Source organism: Carcharhinus amblyrhynchos, chromosome 20 (assembly GCF_965287045.1).
Source record: "Carcharhinus amblyrhynchos chromosome 20, sCarAmb.v2.hapA, whole genome shotgun sequence".
NCBI classification, from domain to species: Eukaryota; Metazoa; Chordata; class Chondrichthyes; order Carcharhiniformes; family Carcharhinidae; genus Carcharhinus; species Carcharhinus amblyrhynchos.
In genome coordinates, this window is record NC_137343.1 from 23564178 (window position 1) to 23576588 (window position 12411).

General features: G+C 38.5%; 1 protein-coding gene across 3 annotated transcripts in view; it reads right to left on the bottom strand.

Moving 5' to 3' along the window:
- LOC145355826 (ABC transporter B family member 1-like) overlaps positions 1-12411 on the bottom strand; it is a 178973-nt gene that overhangs the window by 152046 nt on the left and 14516 nt on the right. For 2 of the 3 annotated variants that reach the window (XM_080208229.1, XM_080208228.1), the window contains 5 exons: positions 11498-11654; positions 8702-8982; positions 7325-7407; positions 5199-5304; positions 1834-1945 (listed from right to left, as the gene is read on the bottom strand). In XM_080208229.1, coding sequence (XP_080064355.1) covers positions 1834-1945; positions 5199-5304; positions 7325-7407; positions 8702-8982; positions 11498-11609 — 694 coding nt within the window. In that variant the 5' untranslated portion in view covers positions 11610-11654. Of the gene's footprint in view, positions 1-1833; positions 1946-5198; positions 5305-6948; positions 7103-7324; positions 7408-8701; positions 8983-11497; positions 11655-12411 lie in introns of those variants that run through there. The other variant, XM_080208231.1, reaches the window with a different exon arrangement.

Consider the following 12411-nt stretch of genomic DNA (forward strand, 5'->3'; position numbering starts at 1 on the left):
GGTAATCAATCTAAGGTAAACACAATCACATATCAATGTCATTATAGCAGCTGCGTAATGGCTGTCAAATTAAAATACAAACCAAATTGAATAAACACACTATAAATTTAAAATATGAATACTGAAGAAAATAAGGCTAGGAACAGGCAGGTTGTCTTATGAAGAAAGATTAGACTAGTTAGGCTTGTATCCACTGAAGTTTATAATAATAAGAAGCAACTTGATTGAAACACAAAATCTTGAGGGGTCTTGACGGAATTAATGGGGAGAGGACATTCCCTTCTGTGAGGGAATCTAGAACTAGAGGTCATTGTTTAAAAACAAGGATTCAACCATTTAAAACGGAAATGAGGCAAACATTTTTATATCCTGAAAATGCAGCAGAAGCAGGGTCATTGAATGTTTTTTTTAAGGCAGAGGTAGATAGATTCTTGGTAAGCAAGGCGATAGATTATTGGGGGTAAGTGGGTGCAGATTTTGGATTATTACCAGATCAACCATGATCTTATTAAATGGCAGAGCAAGCTTGAGGGGCTGAATAGCCTACTTGTACGTCTGTTCGGACAAACAGACATTGTAAACAAGTTTCAAGTAATCCAAATCATATCACTCAGGTTACTGGAAAAACCAACCAAGCTTGAATCGCAGCCTAACCACTCTACAATTAGTTTATTAGCTCCCTTTACATTATTGGGTGACACGGTGGTATAGTGGTTAGCACTGCTGCCTCACAGCGCCAGGGATCCGGGTTCAATTCCTGGCTTTGGTCACTGTCTGTATGGAGTTTGCACATTCTCCTTGTGTCTGCATGGGTTTCCTCTGGATGCTCTGGTTTCCTCCCAAAGTCCAAAGATGTGCAGGTTAGGTTAATGGGCTATGCTCAGTTGCCCTTTAGTGTTAGGGGGATTAGAAAGATAAATGCATGGGGTTACAGGGATAGGGCCTGGGTGAGATTGTTGTTGGTGCAGGTTTGATGGGCTGAATGGCCTCCTCCTGTACTGTAGGGATTCTCTGATTCTACTTTCTTCCAATGTGATATCACTAACCCAATTGTCTCACCATAGACAAGGTAATAAGATTTTAATAGTTCAAGTTTTAATGAAATCAGTTTCTTGCAATAGAGAAGACAAATGCACTGAAATGCAAATATCTGCAGTAGCAGATAGATAAACTTCCTTTGACAGGATACCACTCAACATAATTGCTCTCATCACTTTCAGGGGTAACATGAATGTTGAAGTGATGCTGAAACTGCCAACGGGAAAAAACAGTCCAGCAGCTGTACTACAATTTTTTTTTAAGGCTCAATTACAGAAAAGTCAATTAAGTACAGAGTTCCTTTGTTAAATGGAGTTCAGTTTCTTAAAAAGCCCAAGGAACTCCTGGACAGGAAATATCACTGTGCATTCATGCCACTTTGTTTGGTGGAAGCGCTGGCATGTTTCAATCCCAAGGTCAGCTCCAAATGCCTTACTAACCTCTAAGTAGGAAATAGCAGCAAATAAAAGAGTTGTTTCATTCACACCTTAAATCAAGGCCACAGCTTGACCATCAAATATATAGATCATAAATCTAGTTATGTTGGACATGATTTGGTTGTTTAATTTATTCCAAAAACAGCATCAATGCACCCTCTGGTGGATAACTGAGAATGTTACACTTCAATCTGGGAACAGTGGAACATGTCTTTATTTTAGTTATGCACTGTTCAAAATAGGTAGCATTTTTAATCAGAAACGAATACTCAATGTTCATTTTAAATACTTCCTTTAATTGCAGAATCCAATACTGCATTTCTAATTACTACTGCGTAGGGAAAAAGAAATCACATACCCATTGATTCCATTGCCATATCAATGACCTTGCCAAAGAAAAATGGAGCCACTATCTGTGAAAGACAGGAAACAACTAGTGCTAGCATCCCGCCAACACAGATCAGTATTTCCTATTGAATAGAAAAAGAAAGCATATTCACAAAGTAAATATCACACACGTGACAACCTCCAACTTGCAATATTGTAATAAGCTGACATTTAGGCTTAGATCTTCCAGTATCTAGGTAGTCAAGGACCAGACATACAACCCAAAATGCACTACGGGACTCCTCAGGAGTCCCAATTCAAGGATTTCTTGCTAGTTTCCTGGGAAGTTTGAACTTCGGATGGGAAATTTTCCCAGACTCTCTAAAAAAGTCTTGAGTTAGAGTCGAAGAGTTCTGACTTGTCAGGATAGATCCCCAAAAAATGTTAGCTTGGGAAACAAAAAAAGATCTAGTCCCACACCTGGATAACTATACAATTGCTCCCCATCCTAATCACCCCACCCCCACGCAGCCCCCTGCACCCCAACTACCTGATTCATCTACTAGCCCTCCAACGTGACCCATCTAATCCCCAACTTGACAAAACTCTCCACCTACTCACCTCAATTACCAATATTATCTCCACAGCTATTTTCAAAGCAGCTTTAAAAGCAGTCTGAAAGACATGTTGGTTAGGTGCATTGGCCATGCTAAATTTTCCCTCAAACGTACCTGAACAGGCACTGGAGTGTGGCGACTGGGGGGTTTTCACAGTATCTTCATTGTGGTGTTAATGTAAGCCTACTTGTGACACGAATAAAATAAACTTGGGACATTTGAACTCTTACATACTGGGATACAGCAGCTGGTGCCATAAAAAGAGGTTGTGGTGCTCCCAAAGAGATTTGCTGCTCTGATCAGATGTGAATATATTTTTTTTTGTCTGACTTGGGTTGGAAAAAAGGTTTCCAATCCTGACCAGAAGATCTGAGCCCAATTTAAGTTTACCTAAATTTTGTAGAATTATCTTTAGACATGGGATATAAGATAGATGATTAGTTCGAATGAATAAGGTAACAACTGTGTTAGTAGTAGAAACTTGAAAATGTTTCAAAATATAACGCATGTTTCAACTTTTAGGATATAATTCTCCCCAGATGTTTTTAGCTACTAAAATGCTTCAAAAGGTGGTCAAATGGGGCTTTGAGCTGGAACACGGGCCCAGCCCAGTTTCACACAAAGTGCCATCTTAGCAAAGGAATTGAAGCTTGCATCAGGAACTGGAGGATCATTAAGCAGCTAATGTGCCACTGGCAGAGGCTGAACTGTCATGAGTGTACCTTTAGGAGAGGCTTTATATAAAAAACATGCAGCTTGAGCGATGTCATTAATGGGTGGTGCTAAGCTGTGGCAGTCAGGTGATAGGGATTTTGCCTTTGAGCTTTCAGTTTTATCTTGGGAAACAGTTTAGCAGCAAACTAAGAAGCAGTCTCTTTCTCTTCCTCTTTTTTTCCCCTCTTTGCTTCGACCTTAAAGAAGCTGTGTTTTGGGAAACATATTCGACTGCAGCCTCTTCTGAGTTTCTTCACAAGGGATTTTCAGCATTCAACCCAGGGGGCAGGATTCCTGTAACAAGTGAGAATTAACCTATGCTGTATTGTGTTTATTTGGAGGGTTGTGTGTATTGGATGTTGGCTTTGGTTGGAACACATTGGAGACATTTCCCTAAGAGTTATACATTATTGAGTTTGTTGTTTGTAATTGTTAAAAGTTCTTGCTTAGTGTCTTACTTTACATGTCAACAATATTCTTAATTAAACTTTGTTTTTGATAACAGCTGCTCATGAGTCAGTTGAAACACACCTGAAGTGAAGCTTCTCATGCTCACCCTAGCCAAATTCAATGTAAAACATTACAGATCAGGTGAGCTTCGTAGAATACATTGAAGTATCCCATTGAATTGCAACAGAACCATGATCAGACAGGTGACAAGGCTAGCCCATTGTACTTGGTGTGCTGACGTCTGCGATTGCGGTTTGCCTAAGCTTGGATAAAGGATCAGGGTAGCCAGTGAGGTTCATCTGAGGTCTTACCTGATTAAAGTTTTCAAAGCCATCTTGACCCTTCAGCTAAGCTGAAGCATTAGATCAAGCCCAGGAAGGGGTGCAATGCCTCATCCTGTCAGTTTGGATCTTGTTTGATTGAACCCAAAATGGGATGCTATGACTTGTCTTGTCAGCTTGGATCTTGTTTGTCCCTCATGTGGGGACCATAATTGGGTTTCATTTGAATTGGCTTTTTTGAATAGAAGTAAAAAAAAAGGCTGCATAACATTTTGGTGATCAGAACTTGAACAAATAATCAAGAACATGTGTGCCCTCTCCCTTGGGTCATGGAGCCAACCTGAAACATTTTGCCTTTTGACTGTCTGCACGGTCCACACCTTCATTGGAATGGATGCATGGAGGCTACATATAACACTTCATAAGCATTGCTTTGAGTCAGCATTCAAATGCCGTTGTCTGTTTCTACACCTGCTGGCAAGGTTAAATCATGATATTATCAATTAACCTAAAAGTTGCACGCTAAATCCACACCTACAACACAGCATCATTTAGCACCTGTTTTCACCAAAATAAACTCCCTTGAATGTGTAATTATTTGAAATCAATTTTTAATAGATATTAAAGACTAAAATTGAGGGTCTGAATAGCCTACTCCTGTTCCTATATAGTTAATTACACTTTTGCAAAGCATTTACTATCAGAATTCTATCGAGTAACAACCCAAACTTACTTATTCTCATAATTAGAATTTCAATTGCTGTAATTAAATACAGGTGAAGCAAGACCAGTTGCAATTGAAGACAAGATTTCAATGAATCTACAGAATCTGGAAGCTAGTAAACATCAATGGGATAAACTTCTGTAGAGGCTTGTTTACCCCGACTGCAGTTTAATTCCGGTATGTGAATGTTCTATCAAAGTCACCGAAGAGACTTCAGAAAATTCAGCTACATCTTGGGCTGAGATTTTGCATTGCAGTTAAAGTAGGTGGTTCATTATTCCTCAAATCAAAATACTTACAGAGCCTCTCTTGTAATGCCAAAGTACTTGAGAAACATGCATGCTGAACAGTAAGTGTAGAAATACACAGTATTTGCCATACCCAACAACTCACTCCCTTAATAAATTGAAATACAGTATAACTTTGCTCTAAACATGGAAGGTGGAAGTTTCAAGTTTCTTCAAGCCTGACATTCATGATGAATCAAAAATTTAATTTGTTCTAACTACTGTAGATATGAGAAATGAGTACAATATTTTAAATAAAAATAAATTTTAGCCATTGACGTGAAATTACCCACTACAAAGTTATTAACATAAATAATACTTACATCTTTAGCCAACGAGAAGAGGCGTTTAAGATCAGCTTTATTTTTTTTGTCCCTTTCTTCTTCAATACTGTGGACAATACGAAAGATCTGAAGTCTTCTCAGGAACCTGAGACAGAAAGTATTAATTCACAATTTTTGTTTTTAAACTTATTTGTGGGGCATAGGTGTTACTGGCTGGCCAGCATTTATTGCCCATTCCTAGTTGCCCTTGGAGGGCAGTTGAGGGTCAACCACAAATTATTGCGGTTCTGGAGTCACATGTGGGTCAGACCAGGTAAGGATGGCAGATTTATTTCCCTAAAGGACATTAGCAAACCAGATGGGTTTTTCTGACAATTGATAATGGTTTTACGGTCACCAGTAGATTCTTAATTCCAGATATCTTTTATGGGATTCAAATTCTACTAACTGCCACGGCGGGATTTGAACCCAGGTCCCCAGAACATTAGCTGGAGTTTCTGGATTAATAGTCCCGTGATAATACTGTGGGGCCATCGCCACCCCATATTTGCCAGCAATAAGAAAGTGCAGTGACTAGAAACACACAGCTTCAAATACATAATCCAGGTGCTGAATATATGAAGTGACCTACATTTTTGCAATTACCTGACTCTTATTCTTCTTAAAACCGATGATAAATTTAAAACTCACAACCTGTTCCAATTTTGATGCAAACAGAAAAAGCAAATTTGCATTCATAGAAGTTAACATTTCTCTCAAAACACTCCAAATCTCATCATATGCAATTAATTACTCAGATAAATCCACTGTCCTTAATTTCACTAATGTAGCAGGCATTTTATACCCAGCAAGATCTCACAAATAGCAAGGAAATAAATGGCTAATAAATCTATTTTGGGAGGGGCAAAGAATTGGGAGAGAAATGCAAGTCAGGATATCAGGAGCTTTCCTGCTCTACTTGGAAAGTACTGCAGTAACTTTACAGTCAGTAGCAAAGGATAACTATGAGGCACTCCTTCAGTACTACACCATATGCCAGACTAGACTGCACACTCTTAATTCATAATCTTGTGACTAACCAAACCAATTTAATCTAGATAATGTGTTTTCACATACGAGAACATGTTTTAACATTCATCTTTCTTATAAGGTTTTAGAAGCATAATTGTCATGTTGCTGATTAGTCATCTAGAGTCCTGGACTAGAATCATAGAATCCCTACAGTGCAGAAGGAGGCCATTCAGCCCATCAAGTCTGCACTGACAACAATTTCACCCAGACCCTATTCCCCTAACCCCTCATATTTACCCTGCTATCCCCCTGACTCTAGGGTTAATTTAGCATAGCCAATCAACCTTATCTGCACATCTCTGAATGGTGGGAGAAAACAGAGCATCAGGAGGAAACTCATGCAGACACAGAAAAATGTGCAAACTCCACACAGACAGTGACCCAAGGCCAGAACTGAACCCGGGTCCCTGGCACTGCGAGGCAGCAAGGCTAACTACTGTGCCGCCTCAATCATGCAGAGGCAAGGATTTAAATTCCAGCACAACAGTGGGGAATTTAAAATTATTTTAATCGGGAATAAAGAAAACTAACGTCAAAAATTGTGACCATGAAACCCCTGAATTATCGTTAAAAATCTATTTGGCTTGCTCCAGTTGTTTAGGCAAGGAAATCTGCTGACTTCACCCAGTCTGATCTACAAGGCCCAGAATAACATGGCAACAGGGCAATCTTAACTGTTTTCTAAATGTTCCCATTAGGGTTGACAATTGATGCTGACCTTGCTAGTGAAGTCCACATCTCTGGTTTATTCAATCACTTCTAGCTCCTGTTGTGCACGTTTTTTTAGAGTTTCATTTGATCACTTTGCGTGAGATTACTGCAGTTAAATCACCCTTAGATTTAGAGTGTGTCCAGACCATGCTAAAAAGCTCTGAAGGCACTGGATAAAAATTTGAACTAGTGCTTGTTGCTGCTGCAACAGATAACAAAAAAGATTTAATAACACTGAATTATTGAAAACATGTACTTAGCAAGGCTGTCAACAAGTTTAGTGTCACTGACATAGTAAAACTTCAATCTACACATATTTGTCCTTCATTATTACTAATCCTCACTCAGTGTGATGTTCTGACGAGTTAACAATCCATCATTACCTGTTGCAAAAGACACAAAAGGGGAATTCAATCAGGCTGAAGACCAGGGTAGAAATACAAACAATCTTGAAAGTTAGGTGCATCTGTTAGTGGGAAACAAAGTTAGTTTAAAAGTCAGGTTTACATAATCACATACAAAGCGTTTTAACTTCATGCAGGAAGAGTGGTACCCTTGATTCATTTAATACAGGATAACATATTGCCTGATGACCGTGACATGACTGTGCACACACAACCTTGGCAAATAATCCATTTTTTTGTTTGAACCTGTCATTTCAACATCAAATATTCCAGTCAGAAAAAAAGTGGATCCACAAAGCACTTGATCCCCTATTGCAGGAACAGCATGAAGCAAGGGACCTACCAATTTGAATTTGACTGTGGGGAGAGTTTCTTGTTACAGGACTTAAAATTAACAGATTTCATGGTGTGTAATATTGAAAATAATACACAGAAGATGCCCAAGTCAAACATTTCATTGCCAGAAAATGTTAGGTTGGCTAGTCAAGCAAACCAATAGTGAAGTTGTGTTATTCAAGCTAAAGTGGGATTGGACTTTATTCCCCTGCTTGTTGCAAGCAAAGTGCAATCCCTGTATATACTATCCAACAAAATCAAAAGGGACAAAATCACGTATGGGCTTTTGTTTTTGAAACGTTGAGGCGCATTTTCCTTTCATTGGGCCTATATAGGATGGATTTAAAATTCATACTGGTACCAGCAAGACAGATCACCAGCATGAAAACTGCTTCACCTTACTCCATTAATAGAATGAACTAATAAATGCTTTCATGGATGCTGGCAAACCTGATGCAGGGGAAAGGAACTGAGTCAACTCTATTCACCAAGGAAGGAATGAGTGGAATAAGTTTGGAGCAAATGACCAGCCATCCTGGATTTTCCAAGACGGTTCCAGAATTTGAATTTTTATCCAGTGTCCAAGGTCTGAGCTTCCCCAGACACCATTTGTCCCAGATTTCTCCTGTGTCTGAACCTTTTCTCAATACACTACTTTACACGCCCAGAGACAAACCCACACAGTCATGGGGGAATACCACTGGCTTTCTCCTCGGAGTTATTCAGCTTTGATGTGCTTCAGGAGTGCTCTAGGGGTGGGGGTCCTACAGTGAAGGCAAACTGTCCCTTATTTATCACCCTTGTCCACCAGAATTGGTCACCCAGGTTTGGAGAAACAAGGGAGAAAATCAAATTGGTTTTTCATTCCTGCATTTTCTTCAATTCATGTGGTCACACATTCTTGCTCACCATCGCCTAACTTACGTAACAGTTCAATGAGGAACTCTGCAACTGCTCCAACGAACATAGTCTCAACTTGCAGCTTTTAACAAATTTACACAAATAAACAGAAATATTTACCTCTTTATAACTCTGTGTTACCAGAATTGTAATTCCTTTGGCAGTGGTATATACAACCCAGAGACCGGAGATTATGAAACTAATCAGATGTAGCAGCTCTCTTTTCCTTTTAAGGTTAGAATTGTTCAGATCATCAATCTGTTTAAGTGCAATTGACTCCATCGTCAGGTAAATAACTATAAGAATGCAGGTTTTCATTGTGCAAAACGCTGCTAGGTCAAAGGTTGACCTCCAGAAACACCACTTAAGTACATCATTTTCCAAGTAGTGAGATCGGCCACCTATAAAACATCCAATTTCAATACATAAAGAGGATAAAATAATAATGTGTCAAGAAAATGAAAACTAAAAACAACTGCTACAAAAATACAAATAGCTAGAACAACCCATAATAAGCACTTGTTATTCCAACAAAAGAGATTTATTGGTATCTTTAATGTAAATCACAGCTGTAACTTTTACATCAGTCTGTTCAGGTTTTAATGATATATAAGTTTTACTCAGGTACTGTTGGCATTCCTGAACATTGCCTGAAATTAACCACAGCTGTTTTAACCCCTTCTTTTTAAAATTACACATAATGAGAAACTTTCCCCATTTTGTTCAAAGTAACAACAAAGGGCAAATTAGTTTTAGTACAAAATGTAATACATTTTGGGCAAGATATCTGTGTACAAGACTTTTGTCCATTAAATTATGCCACACTGGGCAGCACGGTAGCTCAGTAGTTTGCACTTCTGCTTCACAGCGGCAGGGACCGGGTTCGATTGTCAGCTTGGGTCACTGTCTGTGTGGAGTTTGCATGTTCTCCCAGTGTCTGCGTGGGTTTCCTCCGAGTGCTCCTGTTTTCTCTCACATTCTGAAAAACGTGCTCATTCGGTGCGATAACCCAAGTAGGCACTGGACTGTGGCGATTAAGGGAATTTCACAGTAACTTCATTGCAGTGTTAATGTAGGTCTTACTTGTGACCAATAAATAATAAACTAATCATTTTCCAGATGAACAAACTGAACTTTTCTCACATTCAAACCTTGTTAACTAAATTTAAGTCTGTGAAAACACAAAACTTATCAGAACTCCTCCCTGTCACAATTTTCTCCTCTTTTACCATCTTGTGCTACATTAGGGTTCCATAAGTGGCACTGCCCTTCAGCACAACATCCAAGTGACTGAATGCAATCATTGAGCATCAAGAGGATACTTGTCTGTAACTTATGTTAGGCAATTTGACTCCAATTCTCATTTGACATGTAGACACAAGGAACAATAAATATCGATTGGCAGAAGGCAATTATTGTTTATTTATGTTAGGATACCAAAGCAAAACATAGTCATTATCATTTCAGGTGAAAATGGCTAACTCAGCAAGTTTATTGTGGAACTTGCTTAACTGAACAGAGCAAAAATGTACTCATAATTGCCACATACTTTCAACGAAAACTCATTTGGAAATGTTCAAATGGTAAATTCTGGGAATAGATAAAAGCAATAACTTAAATTTATACAGCACCTTTAATGTAATGAAATAGCACAAGATGCCTCAGAACAAATATGGCACAGAGCCACATACGGTGATATTAGGTCAGACGACCAAAGCCTGGCCATGAAAGATCAGTATTAAGAAATGTTTTAAAGGATGGAAGTGAAGCAGAGTGGCAGAGAAGTTTAGTGGAGGTAATGCATCTAGGGCTAAGGTTCTGGTGGAGCAATTAAAATTAAGGATTAAAGTTTTTGTTTAAAGCTGATTTATCAGTGTCACAAGTAGGCTTACATTAACACTTCAAAGGAGTTACTGTGAAAATTCCCTAGTCGCCAGACTCAGGCAGTCTGTTCAGGTACAGAGGGAGGATTTAGCATAAGCAATACATCTAACCTGTGGGGCTAGAGGAGATTACAGAGATGGGGAAGGGGAAGATCAAGGGTGAGCATTTTAAAATCAAGATCATGCTTGACTATGAGTCAATGTGGGTTAGCAAGTAAAACAGTAACAGGAGAATGGGATTTGCTACGATTTTTGGATAGAAACAGAGTTTTAGATCATCTCAAATTTACATTGTGTAGAATGTAGCAAATCAGCAACACAGCATTGGAAGAGGTAACAAAGGCATGAATGAGGGTTTCAGCAGCAAATCAAGTGAGACGGCGCTGAAGTTAGCCCATGTTGCAGAGGTGAAAAATAGGCGATCGTACTTCAGGTCAAAGTTCATCTCAGGATCAAACATGAGCAAAATAACCAAGGTCAACTCCAAGCTCCAAAATTTGTTATTCAGCTCTGAGCCAGGAGGTAACAGGAGCAAGATCAAGATATCATGTTCAACCCTATTTAATTTGGGCTAACTAATAGCTTTGTCAAGTATTGCTTTATCAATTCCATTAAGCTTGAAAAAGATCCATCTCATAACTGTTGGTGATGTTATCAATTTTAATTTCTCAATATCCAAGCATTGTCTCATCAGAACAAGGGATGTTACATAACCCCTGGGAATTTGCAGTCACTTTGAAAATTTACCAGAGTATAAGACCATCAATTATGATCAAGCACTTATTTAGAGAAGGGTAGATTTCTTACAAGTTTACTCAACCATTAAAAAAGCAAAACAACTGGAAATTGTTTTTCTTAATGACTTGAGGTTCAGTTCCTTAGCATGATTTGATAGCACCCAATTAAAACATGCATCAATGTTATTAGTTCATATTACTCAATATATGTTAATGTATATTGTCTCTTCTGGCATACAATAAAACTTATGAAATTAATTACTTCATAATGTCAATTATAACGAGAGATGCATTACCTAAAATCCAGAGTATGACTGTAGATATTCCATCCACAAACAGGATAACATTAACAAGAGGGATGAATCTAACTGCTGGCAACCGATAATAATAAATACTGTCCTGTGCCATTCTTTGCCCAGACTTTTTTTTACTTTTCCAGCTTTTCAGGTCAGCCTAGAAGATGAAGTAATAAAAGCTTCAACAGAATAAAACGTTTCTCAAATGTCGAAGCAAAATGATATTTTCAGATGTAAATGTAAACTATACACAAGTACATTCTGCAGTTCAGGGACACAATGAAGACCAAAACAAAGAGTCATTAGCCTTCCTTTGTTCTGACTCATGGCAAATGTAATAAGATCTGCCAACAAATGCAATACAGGTTTACCTGGGTAGAATATAACAGATGACTGCACCAAGACTATACAATTGACTACTACAGTGTCAAAAATCTTAGAAATAATCTACATATAAAGCACTGCTTTACAGACAGTAGAACCAATTAGCAGATTGAAGGACTTGGAAAGGCAAAGCTCATTCCAAACCTCATTCCAATTCAAAGCACATCTCAAACATCATTACTACAGTAATGTTTGAAAAGAAACTTAGTCCTACAGATAGCATACACAACAATGTCTTTATTGGTACAATTTCAATATCAGATTCTCTTTGGAGAAGCAGAATCTGAACATAAACATGATTGAGATTGGAACCTATTTTGTAAAATATTTTATATATACCCGAAGAATGGACTTTCTAAATGAACTCAAAACATTTGTGCTTAGAAGATTGGACCAGGATGTAACAGCTTGGTGTCTCTCTAGCTCTGGCCAAGACCGCAAGAAACTGCAAACAGTTGTGAACATAGCCCAGTCCGTCCATTGACTCTTCACACTTCCCGTTGTCTCAGAAAGCAGCCAGCATAATCAAG